General features: G+C 42.7%; 1 protein-coding gene across 2 annotated transcripts in view; it reads left to right on the forward strand.

Moving 5' to 3' along the window:
- Window positions 1-14,284, forward strand: part of LOC138498021 (latent-transforming growth factor beta-binding protein 4-like) — a 743,452-nt gene that overhangs the window by 367,160 nt on the left and 362,008 nt on the right. For both annotated transcript variants that reach the window (XM_069621814.1, XM_069621813.1), the window contains one exon: window positions 13,621-13,684. In XM_069621814.1, coding sequence (XP_069477915.1) covers window positions 13,621-13,684 — 64 coding nt within the window. The remainder of the gene's footprint in view (window positions 1-13,620; window positions 13,685-14,284) is intronic.

Below are 14,284 nucleotides of genomic sequence, written 5' to 3' on the forward strand. Positions count from 1 at the left end.
AATGACCTCATACTGACCAACAACCTCGACTTCCTAGCTATTACGGAGACGTGGCTCCAACCCACATCTGGCCCACTGCTCTCACTAGCCATCCCGACCAGTATACTATTATCAGGCAAGATAGAACCTCAGCCAAGGCTGTGGCATTGCCATCCTCGTGAAAACGTCCTTAGGCCTTAGGCAGGTCCCTATCCAAATGTTCCCTTCCGGAGAACTCCTCTCAATCAAATTACCCTTGTCACCAACACAAACTATAGTAGTTCACCTGGTTTACAGACCTCCTGGCCCTCTATCCTCCTTTGAGGAAGACATATTGTTACTGCTCACAAATCCTGCTCCTAGGAGACTTTAACTTAGGACTACATGACACCAAAGATGTCAATGCACTAGCTATCATCAAAGGTATTGCCGAACTAGGCTTTACCTAACGGTTCTCACAACCTACTCTCAACAAAGGCAGACATCTAGACTGGATTGCAGATTCTAACTGCAATATTAACATCCGATCTAACCAGCCCTGCGCCTGGGCAGATCATCATGCTGCCTTCTACACTCTAGAAAAGAACCCCAACCTTAACCCTGACAAATTATTGGCTCCTCCTTGACTAGCTAGAAATATGAGGAATATAACAGCTCATAGGTTACTCCCACTTCTTCAGCCCCTCATGAACCCCTCCACCGCCAATTCATCTTGTTGACCTCTGTAATTCAACTATACTTGGCGCCATCAACAAGATCGCACCTCAAAAACTGCGCAAAGGTAAAGCCTGTGAACACATGAACACATGGTTCACCCCGCACCTCAGAACCCTGCAGAAAATCAAAAGATCCACTGAAACCATATGGAAAAACGTCCCCTCAACGTCCAACAAAGAGAACTTCTTCCTAGCAAAATGTGACTCTTACAATGAATGGATCTAAAAGGCTAAATCTAACACTAAATAATTATTTAACATACCCAGAGAGCTAGAATCACCCACGGCCCTACCTACCTCATGTTCTAAGGATACCTCCTGGTGTCATAACATTCAAAAAGCGCTCTCTGATAAGATTGAGCTCCTATAAAAGAAAATTGAGACTAAAAAGACTAGCCTAGTCAACAACCTTCCCCAACCTACAACCCAAACTCCACTACCAGATCAAACTGACCTGCTCAAATTCTTCTCCCTTAGCATCAAGGATGTTGAGAAGATAATCTTAAGCCTAAAGCCCTCCAGATGCATGGGTGCTATCTGCCCAGCATCTATCATAAAAGAAATAGTGAAGGAGCTGGCACCCTTCATTACCTCCTTAATAAATGCCTCATTTACTACGAATACTGTACCATCTAACCTTAAGGACGCCTGGGTCGTGCCGCTCCTTTAGAAACCGTCCCTCGACCCAAATACCCCGACCAACTACAGACCGATCACCACAGTGCCCTTCCTTTTTAAGATTATCGACAGAGCAGCCTACCTGCAGATCCAGCATCACTTGGAAAGTAAAAACGTACTGGGGTTACGTCAATCGGGTTTCCGTCCCAGGCATGGCACTGAAACAGCTCTGATAGATCTAGTAACCCAAATAGAAATGGTAAAAGATGAAGGCAACCTTGCCCTCCTTCTCTTACTAGATCTATCAGCTGCCTTTGACCTTGTGGACCACAAAACTCTCTGTAGCCATCTCTCCTCGGCAGCCCACTTCTCCAATGACGCCACCAGCTGGATCCAGTCATTTCTCAACAACAGAACCACTAGATTATTTGCCCTGACGGCATCTGCCTTACCCGCTGATGTCACCTGTGGGGTCCCACAGGGCTCTTGTGTCTCCCCTACACTTTATAATATATTTACAAAGCCTCTATTCAACAACTTAAACAATATGGGTATCTCTTACGTAAACTACGCCGACGACACCCAAATTCTTATCTCCATCACAGGCAACGACATAATAGACTCCAAACAACTTTTCAACGTGTACCTCTTCATCCAAGCTTGGATGGTGCAACACGGACTCTGTCCAAATGATGAGAATACTGAGTTACTCCTTGTAGGAACTCAAGCCAGACTTAACAGACTCGACAATCAGTTTAACACCTTTAACATTGACGGCAACAACATTAAGGTCTCGAATGACGTCAAATCCTTAGGCATGTACACCGACTCGACCCTCTCTTTAGAAAGACAAATTAACGCTACTGCGTCCACCACTGCATACACCTGCAAGTTCATCAATGCCTGCAGACCGTTTCTGACTTCTGAAAACTGTATTACCTTAGCCAGGACCCTTGTACTAACAAAACTAGACTACTACAATGCCTTATACTTGGATATCAAAAAACATAACCTAAGAAAACTGCAAATATATCAAAATAACGCGTTTAGAGCAGCAACCAACTTCCCGAGAAAACTCCACATCTCAGAGCTGAGACACAGTGCTCGATGGCTCTCAATCAACCAAAGAATTAAACTTAACACCCTCTCACTTACATGCAAATGTTTGCATAATCAAGCACATATGTACCTATGCGACAAATTCAAACATTACACAATGGACCGACTGACTAGATCATCACACTCTAACTGCCTCCTCATACCTAGGTTCAAGCTCCAAAAGACAGGTGGCAGAAGCTTCCCGGTACTAGGAATTCCGAAAGTTTGTCAAAGCCTGGCACATCACGAATGAAGCTTAACTTCCCCTACTGTCTTAGTTTCTCCGTGTTGTATATATACCTATACTTGTTTTTTCCTGTAAATACATACCTATGAAACGGTAAATTCTATCATGCAAATGTTCAAAATGTGCATAAATATTGTCTATGTAACTTTGTAAATATGTAATCGAGAGTAGGCCTGGAGCGACATCTAGACATCTTTGCTAAATACGCCAAAGAAAATGCGTTGATTATTAACCCAAATAAAATGAAAATTGTCTCATTTACTAAAGAAGCACGCAAGAGTCGACACCCCCGGTGATATATTGAAAGAGCTCCTGTGAGTACCTCCGCCAGTCTTACATACCTGGGGTTTCATGTTGGTGCTAATAGGGGAATTAAAACTCTCCTGGCTAACCTATTATACAAAGCAAAGGCCCTGGAATCTCAGATCCAAAAAATAGACTGAAAATTCAGTAGGTTTTCACTAAACCAGCATTGATGTTCTATGAGGGAAAAATCATACCTAAATTAATATATGGTTTAGAATTGTGTCCTAGTACAATAGGAAATTCACTGAATAAAAGAGAGGGTAGGATTTGGAGAGGGATCCTTGGCGTTCCTAAGGCTGTTCCATTAGCAGCCATTAGATTTGAACTGGGCCATGCTTCACTTTGGGCACGAGTGCAATGGAGGATGCCAACCCTCTATGCAAAGATTGCCGCTCCTCTGCCAAATTCTGTATATGATCTCATAGGTAATAACATAGTGTAATACATTCCTCCAATCACTTAAAAACAATTGTGAAACCATCCTCCAAAATATCGACTCGAATTTGGTTACATTAGTTGATAATCCGAACTTAACCAAGAAACGATTATTGGAGCATGATTGGATTCAGACGACAGGGCAATTCCATGCATATAGATCAATGAGCCACTTGGCTGATGAACATAAGAAAAGAGGATCCCTCTCTAAAATTCGACTTTTATTCCCAAATCGGTACTACCGTGGGATTCTATTGAGGCTGAGATGGAATATTCTATCAACAAAGCAGATATTGGCGAGAAGGAAGCAAATATCATTGGAAGAAAACAATTGCAGGTTTTGTGATGTAAAAAATGAAACTGTGAAGCATCTCATTCTTGAATGCGATGCATTAGAAGATCTAAGGACTGCTTTCCTAGGTTCTTTAAAGAATTGTTATGCTTCTACCCCACTGATACAATATGGAAACGCTGCCTCTCTATACAAAATGTACGGGAAGGGTTGGCCCTCTCAGGTTTTCTGAAGAATATTAAGCTGGGGTAGGCTATGAAAATAACTATTGAATATATTGGTGACCTAACTGGTTTATTTCCCAATGTCTAAAACATTATTTGAAGCTTAACTTACTCTAACTGTAAAGAATTGATGAGTGAGGAATTTGCACTATAAATGAATTGTAAGGAATTTTAACAAGCTGATGATCTCTTGGTTCGATGTATAGGGTTCATTTTATTAATCTTTTATTCTCCTTTCCTCTTTTCTTTATTGCCTCCTTGGTTGACTATAAGGAATAATGTTCTGTTTTTTTTATTTTTCTTGGCTGTATATATAATGATTAATGTTTATTGTCTGAAATTTTTACTGCCAAAATCTTTTCTTCTTTTCTCTGAATTGTAAGAATTCCTTTTTAATCTGGTTTTATGGATGTAATAGACTTATTTATTTTTGACTAATATTGTAAAGGTTTGATAAAACCAGATGCAATAAAAAAATTAAAATAAAAAGGAAACCGTAAGAAATGTGTCCAGATGCAAATACAAAAAACAGTAACAGCCCCTATTCTATTGACCCTCCTACATGCCTTGACCACCCTTCTGCGTGTTTTGAAACCCACTTTGATTGTTCTAGAAGTTTCCCTGATTATTCTGGAAGCCTCTACCTCGAAAGCCTCCCCTTCCCTGTGGTGCAAATCCATTATTACCTTGATCGAACTGCCTCTGGTTATTCACCTGTGGCATGCCTGCTGCTTGCTGTGAACTTGTCCCGTCTCCGCTAGTCAACATTGCCCCTTCAATGTCATACTTTGATAGTTTTTTCTGCACTAACATTGCCTCTTCACCTTTCCTAGCATCGTCTTTCTTTTGATTCTTCTCTTGCAACAGCCTGCAATAATGCGCGATGGTCAGCTGAATCTCTGACCATGGTTTTGTGCTTCCATGCCCACTAATTTCTTGAGCTGCTTTTGTACTACTTCTCGTAGCCCATGGCACAATATATGATAAAATACAGGTATGGATTTCCCCCAAACCTCGCTTGTCTCCAAAGCCCACTGCTCTTGGAAGTTCTGAATATAAACAAGAGGATCCTCCCCTTCCTGCATCTGCTTTGCCATTATAGCTCCCTTGTCAAAGGTTTCCGGATACAGTACTCTAAGCACTTTCCAGACCGCCACCCTACAATTATTGAACGGTGCTCCATCATGAGCAGTGTTTACTGTGGTTACACTAGAATACCCTTCTCTTGACCAAAAGTCATCAACCCTTTCCCCAAGGATGGCGATCAGGAGACCTTTAATGTCCCCTATAGCCAACGTGTTTCCTCCTGTCATTTTCTCTAACTCATGTATCCATTTCCCAGTGCCAGAAGTTAAACTCAGGAGTTTACACCTTAAATTATCATTATCCATCTGTGGCCAAGGTATGTACTGTGGCCTAACTCCTCCCTTTTCTAACAAAGGAAACTGTGAAACCCCAAACTCACACTCATCTCCCATCATCTGTCTGTCCATTGCAGGAACAATGGTTCCACTCTGCCTACTACCTGGCAGCGACCTTAACCTGCTCACATAAGGTGGCGAGTCCCCCCTCACCATGTGACCGCCCTCTAGGTGGGTCTAGCCGCGTCAATGATTCTGACACCCGAGATTTGGGTAGGTCTAGATCCGACCATCTTACTTCCTTATCCATTGAAAAACACCCCTCAGGGCCAAATGCATTGCCTTCCTCCTCCCCATGGAAGGTTTTCCTGTCCTCGTCTGACATATCGTGTCCCCAACTCGTGTGACTCCTCTCCTCTTCATCTCTATTCAGAGTCAGTCTATCTAGAGGCAGCTCCTTTGGCTCAAAACTGCAAGAGGCTCCTTCTTTGGGCCTCATCATGAGTCTGGCGGTAACACTTAAATGCAGTGTAGCCCTATTACCACCCCATTTAAGGGTTTGCCAGATCATGGGTTTGGTGGACTTGCCCCCAGCTCTGAGCTGGGGCAAATCTATGGCAAATTTGCAGATTTTCAGCGCTATTACCGCTGGCGGGAAATCCGCTGAAGGAATAGCGCAAAAATTCCCCATTGAGCTCAATGGGGAATGAGGAATTCCTGAATGGGCCCAAGGGGGAATGGGAACCAACAGTTCCGCCAAACCCGTGATCCGGCACTAACAGCACCGGGGTTTGGCGGTAGCGCTAATAGCCCCAGTGGTAATAGCACCGGGGCTACCGCCCAACTCGTGATGAGGCCCCATGTCATACAACTGCATACTCTTGAGTCAATCCTTTTTACCTTTTCCCTGAGGCACTTTCTTAGTCCTCATATCATGATAGACTTTATCGATAACATCCGCAATGCTTCTAGAGTCAAACTCATACTCTAGATTTGCTCTAGACGGACCTATTATTGTCTCATGTGCTGGGAAGAACTCTTCTATGTCTTCCCATGCCACTACTGTATTAGGATCTATTAATACCTCTTCCACACGTTAAATATCGCCTGCTCTCTCTCGCTCGCCACTTTCCTTCTAGTTCATCAACAAACTAATTAATTTCCTTGCTTCTTCTCTTACTCTCGTTTCCTCTTTTCTTTTCATATCTCTCCTCTCATTTGCCCTTCGTATCTCTTCGTCTTTGTATCCTTTTAGCCCTTGATTTTTGTTCCTCCTCTTCCTCTCTCATTCTTTCTCTTCTTTCTTGTTCTTCGATTGCCCTCTGTTGTCATACTTTCTTTGCTCGTATGCTCTTTCCTGCTTTTTCAGTTGCTCCTCTTGATACAACTGTTCCCGTCTTTGTCTATCCTTCCTTTTCAACCCATCTCCTTTCAATCGTTCGTCTCGCTCTCTGTCCTTTTTGTCCTGTTCGTCTCGATCTTCCCTTTGCCTTACTTCCTGGATGCTTTTACCATCGACTTTGAGCAAAATCTGACCACCCATCCATTCGTTCTGTATAAGTGCTAACTCATCAGTCTTATCTCTTTCTCCTTTCCATCTCTTTATTACCTGTCCTATATCTAAGGAGGTACTTGGTCGATCACTTCTCTCCTTATTGCGTCTCTCCTTGTCCCTCAGGACCCTAGAGATTACAACTTTCTCAGAAATGTTCTCTGGGCCTCGTCGCTGCTTTGCGCAGGCAACTCCTATGCCAGGTTGCTGTACCCTGTCACTGCTTTAAGCTCTCTTAATGGGTATAACCCATCATCTTTCGTACTATCGCCGCCTGCTTCAGGCGCGGCGGGGGAGCAGAAGGCTCCTCAGCCCCCTCTTTGCATATATTCAATATCCAGTCTTCAGGAGGTAGCTCTTCTGTTTCCCCTGGTACATTTTCCAGAGCTCTAAGCTCGCTAATCGTTTATCTAACTTTTTTCCCGTATATGTTGCATGCAAATATGTCATCATATGCTGAAAAGCTGCCTTCGATAGTGATCCCCCTTGTGGCCATGGCATGAACATTTTATCTGCCGTTCCTTTAATCCATTGCGCACTGTACTGCTTAAGTTTGGGTGCGTGTTTCGACAACTGTTTGCAGAGGTGTATAAGTGGAGTAATATCCTCCATTCTGACTCATCACAATTGACTGTCAATACTCACCCTTACTCTTTGCAGATTTCTAAAATATGTTTCAGAAAAACAATACAATATGAGCATGCACCAAATCGTCGCAGGCTCCAAACCTTCTATATCATGTTTTTTCTTTAATCTACTTTTTTTTCTAAACACCAACAAATCAATTTCCACTTAATAAGTAATTCATTCTTAAATCTCGTGTTTTCTTTTCACATCTATCAATTCCTCTATTATTTTTCACCATATTCAGTCACATAAAACAAATAGAAAAATTGACATACTCGACTGGCCACATATATTTTTTCCTACCCCTAAAAATGCCCGGAATGTGCCTGATGGGTATAATCCCAGAGCCTTGTCCACAGAGTTACGATCTCCTGTTCACTCCAGTCCCAGGAGATCATAACTCCATGGACAAGGCTCGGGGATTATACCCATCAGGCATATTCAGGATAAAGATATGGTGACAAGCGGTGCTATACCAACAATTGTTATTTTTGTCCGGCCATAAAGAAGGCCAACGGCCTCCGAAATACATGTCGGCATTTACAGACACCATGCATTTTGAGGGTTAAGCTTCACAACCCAATAAAGATCTTCAGTCCCACACTGGCGTAAATTGTGTTGTGGTATAGTTTACATTTTGTATAAAAAGGCTCTGGGAGCACTCTGTGACCACACCCAGTGTGACAGTGGGCAACAATAAGAACACATTTTCTGTTGACCACATTCAGTTTCTGGCGCTCAACCAAACTTCTCGAATCAAATCCCACAACGCAAGTATAATCACCTTGTATTTTGAGCAGCGTGTTTGAGGGGCATTCTAGTGGAGGGACATGGGTTATTTTGACAATCTCTTTCATGGCATCTAGCTTCCTGTTTGATGAAGAAGAGTGAATTATTGAATCACGATTTGTGGTGGTGGTTGTAAGGTTTTGGATTTTGTGAATTTGTGAAGTGGAAACTAAATCACTCTTAAGTATTGGAAATTTTGAAAAGGATTAGAACTGGGCATTTTTCTGCAGATTAGGCGCTGAGATATTAAATGAGTTGGCCAGGAGCACACACCATGGTGAAGCTAGGATTTGAGCCCAGGCTGCAATTCAGGCAGCTGACTACATTGTTTACCAGTTCTTGTAAAACAATGTGCAATTATGTGTGAATGTTTGACCTCCTTGAACTGAAATAATACCCTGTTTCATAGACTTGACTCAAATCACATGATAAAGGAGCAAGCCAATATATTTTTAAAATCCTTGTAGAAACAAGTTATGCCAAAGGGGCATTATTGTACCTTTATTTTCTCCATCATAAATGGAAGCCTAGAAGCGCCAGAATACTAACTGATGTGAGTCTAAAAATCCCATCTGGGTTTTACCACTTTATTTTACAGACTTAAATGCACAAACAACAAGATATCTGTTAATAACAAGCACATGTTGTCACATGCTGAGAGGGGAAATGCTGAGATGGGCTTGCCTGGACTTGCTACTGTGATCTGGCACATGAACACAAATCTCTGCAACATGTATGAAATCAAACAGAAATTCTTAGATTGTACCGACCCGTACTCACAGCTTTCTGCTTTCAAATGAAAGGCCTGTAAGTCAAACCTGTGATTTTAGTTCACGGTATTACTTTTGAAACCTATTGTTCTCTTTCAACAAAGAACTCTTTACTCTGCTGCACGTCTTCAGGGAATATGTTTATCAGACATCCATACAATAAAATATATAAAGAGGTCAGGGCGCCCCTCTGCAATAAAGAACGTGCCATGATAACCTGTTCTGTGGGAATGAGCCCACTCAGAGTCCACAGCCACATGTTTTATCTCACTATACCTTTCACAAAGGAGGAATATCCATTTGCATATCAGTCTTTGTCCCGCCCACTTGAGCAGTCCAGCACTGAAATGTTATGGCAATCCTCATTTGAACAAGAGTATCAACAGCAACCATAGACACATGTTTTGGCCCAGTCGGGCCTTATCCGTGAGGTGGAGCTGTGCCTCTCTGAAAACAGTGAGCAAGTGGTCCACGTCTGGATAACCCTAGGAAATTTAGGAACCCCATGTTCCTTTTACATACACAAAGAGGATAGGGCACCCCTCTGCAAGAAAGAACTGATTCTCTTTCAACAAACAACCTTTTACTCTACTGCACCTCTTCAGGGAATATGTTTATCAGACATGCATACAATAAAATGTAAAAAGAGGTCAGGGCGCCCCTCTGCAATGTGCCATGATAACCTGTTCTGTGGGAATGAGCCCGCTCAGAGTCCACAGTGACATGTTTTAGCTCACTGTACCTTTCACAAAGGAGGAATATCCATTTGCAAATCAGTGTTTGTCCATCCACTTGTGCAGTCCAGCACTGAAATGCTATGTGAATCCTCCTTTGAACAAAAATACCAACAACAACCCCAGACACGTGTTTCGGCCTAGTCGGGCCTCATCAGTGAAGTGGAGCTGTGCTTCTCTGAGCACAGTTAGCAAGGGGTCCACGTCTGGACTGCACATATTGCGGGCCAAAGACTGATATGCAAATGGATATTTCTCCTCTGTGAAAGGTACAGTGAGCTAAAGTGTGGGCGCAGACTCTCGAGTGGATACCTTCCCAAAGAACAGGTAATTTATCTGTGTTTGTTCTCGCAGAGTGGCGACTATGACTATTTTTTATGCAATCAAATATGTTTTACAACCTTGCACCGGAAGCATCTTTATAAGTGTGAAAACCAAAAATTAAAAACAATTTACTGAAACCTTTGGCTTGATTTAACTGTTTCCCGAGGTTATTTAGTTAGATCTCCTTTGGATTTCAAGACATTTCTAAAGCTGCTTTAGGGTCAAGGTTGTAAACTCATTTTATTGCATGAATGTGAACTTAGCATGCTTATACCTATATCCACTGAAGAAGTGCAGAAGGGCGAAACATGCGCACATATGGGCACGAGATATTCAGCTGGTTTGTTTACGGAAGAATTTGGCATCATATATTTACCTTGTTTGTTAATGGGAGCATTTGTTAATTACTGGAGGATCTCCTTGAAAGGGAGATATGTGTCTTGTTTATTGATTAAAGCATTGGTTTCACATCGTATCTGATACTTCGATGAACAACGTATACCCCAATTTTGAATTTGATAAGGACACAAAAATAAATGAAGGGACAAGGGAAGGGTGAAGGAGGGGTGGATAAGGGGGAAAAATGTGGGACGCAGAGTTGAAGAAATGTGTAGGAAGATAAAGCAGATTAGATGAAACAACATTGACACTTTTCAAATTATAGTTATAAGTGATATAATAAAAAATAAAAGTTTGAATCAATGCGCACCTCTCTAATTTGCAAGCAGCAAGCTGTGAACGTGGACTAGTAAGATCTAGGAATTTCTGCTTGCTTTCATATTAGGTAAGGATATAAGGTGTTGCACTCTACTAGAGTGGACCCAGGAGGTACAGGAAGTCTCCCCCTTTAAGGGAAAGCCTTTCTCTCTTAATGGCTAAGGTATCGCGTACAGAGCCACGATTACCATTTCACCTAACACTGCAAATGAATTGTGGTTGGAAGTGCATGTCAAAGACCATTGCATGGGATGAATGTCGGTTTCTGTCCCATCAATCAGCCCCACACCTCTAGTACACCAGAAGGGATCGGAACAGATAGGAAACACAAGCAAATTATAAACCTCCTTGTGCACTTTTGGTAACGTGGACGGAACGGCAGGCTTATCTCCGAAAGATCGTGGATCGTTGGTTAGTTGTAACAAAGGTGAAAATACAGTTATTACCCAATGATAAAAGGGACTGTCCAGTCATGGTTGTATAAACATGTCTACTTTATTATTATCACAAGAGACAGTTCTAGCACACTACAAAATACAACCCACCCTGTAAAGGAATACAGAAGACAGACAGTTTCAAAGAAGGAAAAGGGATGCACTCTGGATACTGACAGGAGGGTAGTCAGTTTAGCAATTAATCGCAATAGTTCAAGGATACTTGGTTTCAACACAAAGGCAGCAATGGGCCGTAAAATGTCACTAGGGGCCTTTGGAGAAGGACCAGGGGGACAGAACCACAATGTACCTTGTACTATCAGAGTTATTGGTGCTCGACAGGGTCAGCTTCTGCAACAAAGTTCAATTCTTGGAGCCAGCTGCGGGTATCAGGTGACAGGCAGTTCGGCGAGGGAAGCTGGACAGATGGCTGCAGGCTGGCCTACACGGTGGCTCAGGGTCAGGAATTGTTGTCGGCAGTTCTGAAACACTGGTCCGTGCGTCTCGGATGGCTTTAGCGACTGCGGCGTAACAACAGTCATTGGTGCAGTCGGTTGCAGCTCAAGGAGATCGACTGGGAGACATTTAAGGGAGGGATCCTGATTCCCTCTTGGAACTCCTGGCCTTCTTAAACTGGCAGAAGATGTAAGGCAGAACATACCTATATAAGAGGTATCTCCTTAATGAAACCCCCCTGTTTGGGTAGTAATACCCTGGCTCTTGATTGTATCCTGTTACTTTGGAGATGTAGGTTACATGATTTGTACTTATACTGATGTCAAACTTGTGAAGTGGGAGAGAAATAGCTCCTGACGCTTTAATTGTTTTATTCTATATGTTGGTTGGATACATGTAGCCAAACCGAAATTTGAATGCCTGTGAAACTGATTAATAAATCAACGTTTAAAAAAGAAAAAAGAAATATGCCGCATATCATGGCACAGTGGTCTTGGGAGATTCTTGTAGCTTTTGTACTGGACCACCGGGCCCTTCCGCGGCTTGGATGGCGGTTTTTATTGCTTTCATGGTTACTCATTATGTGGCCTTCCCGATGTGCAAAACTTCAACTCCCATGATCCTTAGCCAGCATAGTCAGCGGTGAGGAATCATGGTATTTGCAGTCATTGCTCCAGATACCTTTCAAAATGGGAGTATTTTAGACCCCATTTTTTAAAGATAGGTGTAAAATGATTTGTGAGGGAATAAACAAAATAAGTCCCATTCCCAATATTCAAGTAAGCAACAAAAAATATGTTTTAACTGTAAAATAGAATTTCTTTGTAATACATATTTCTTTGCAACAAGTTATTCGTGCAGATTACAATGTGAATTTGTATATCTTGAGACCCAGGGGTAACAATAATAGAGTTTTTCCTGTGGCATTACACGTTCCTCTGGCCCATACACATCCGTGCAGCTGTGTGCATGAAGGCAGGGGGGAGGGCTCCTTGGTGTCTGTTCCCTATTTTTGTTGGTAGTATTTTAACTCCCTATTTCTATGTTTTAGGAATATTTGCCTATTTGTAGGGAGTAAAAGTGTCCGAGACACCTCTTATCTGTAGGGCTGGTCATCTAGAAGGACACATAGGGCCTGACTCATGGAATTTTTGCACGGTTCAAAGTGATTTTGCACTGCTGGAAAGTGACTCTGCACTGTGGACATGAGTAACCATGCATCTAAGCGGTCCCGTGTGTACGAAGTTCTGCAGGGTGCCTGAGTGCTGTGGGGGGCTGGAGTGGCCCGGGAATTCCACGGAACAAGCAGAGATCCATCATTCGGTGGTGTTCAGTCCTTCTCACACAAAATAATATTCACTGATGTTGGGCTGAAGAAAGACAAGCTGGTGAAATGCTGTATTGGCCTTTGGTACACAGTTCATCCAACCCAAACTCCGGGGGGGATATCTTCTCACACCAAGACAGCAAATAAGTGGGATGTATTACGAGTATCTAAAAAATGTGACGGGTGAAAGATTTTGAATTAATCTTATCCACTGGCAATGCTCTGGATAACCTTCCCCGCCGCTATTTATTTCACGTCGACAGCACCATTGCAGAAAGACAAGCCATATGCAAATCAGTCTGGTATTGCGACCAGTGGGCGCCATCCAGGGCGAACTGCCAGAGCAACTGCCCTCTGCACACACAAGCAACCCCAGACAACCCCAGACATGTTTCAGCCTTGTTGGGGTTCATCAGTGAAGCGCAGCTTGACTGCCTTTGGCTTCCGTCCGGCATCCGTTTTGGGGCATTTAAGAAGAATCCCAGTTCTTCGCACTATATAGCAGAGAAGAGTTTCTCTTTGTGTGTTGTAAAATGTATGCATTAGATCCTTCTTTTCAGAGGATGCAGGCTTTTGTACCCTACTAATGTCACTCATTCCTTCTACCATTGCAGACGCCCGGCGACCTTCTGGGAAATGATAGCACGACCATCACCGAATCACCCACGAAGACAGCAGGTGAGCACGCAAACCCATCACAGAGGATTCTTAAAGATCACTGAAGACCAGTGAAATGCCAAACCACCAGACAAAGCTTGACATGGTACCACCCGTGCCACTTGCCTTGCACAAATGGGCAAACTCTTCTAGCCAAAGTTATATAGTGAATTGTACAGTGGCATCTTATCGGTCATCTATTAGTCAAAAGTTTGCTTTAGATTGACTTGTGAAAATGAAATGTCTAGCTAATCCGATTGGGGCAATAATGAAAATCCTACAAAGTTTAAAGTGAATTTGACCAAATGTTTTCCTAGCAAATACTACTAAAGCGAGAAACGATAAACCCCGCCAGTAATGGGCTGTAATAGGACCAAACATTGGCAAGTTGCTCAACTTCTAGAAGTCCATCTTAACGACACTCTGTCTCATTACCGGTTGGGTTAGGGATCTGTGGGCAAGAAATCCATCTCCAAAGGTGGAGAGGAGGGTATTAAATGAATTGTACTGCCCTTGGCCTTTTCATGGCAAATGTAAGTACTGCCGAGCTTGCTGATTGGTGGGCCTTTTAATATGTCTTCGTGTTCCACTTAGGAAATCTACTTCCTTCTTCAAACAAAG

The sequence above is a fragment of the Ambystoma mexicanum genome, chromosome 5q (genome assembly GCF_040938575.1).
Source record: "Ambystoma mexicanum isolate Mex_15411 chromosome 5q, UKY_AmexF1_1, whole genome shotgun sequence".
NCBI lineage: Eukaryota > Metazoa > Chordata > Amphibia > Caudata > Ambystomatidae > Ambystoma > Ambystoma mexicanum.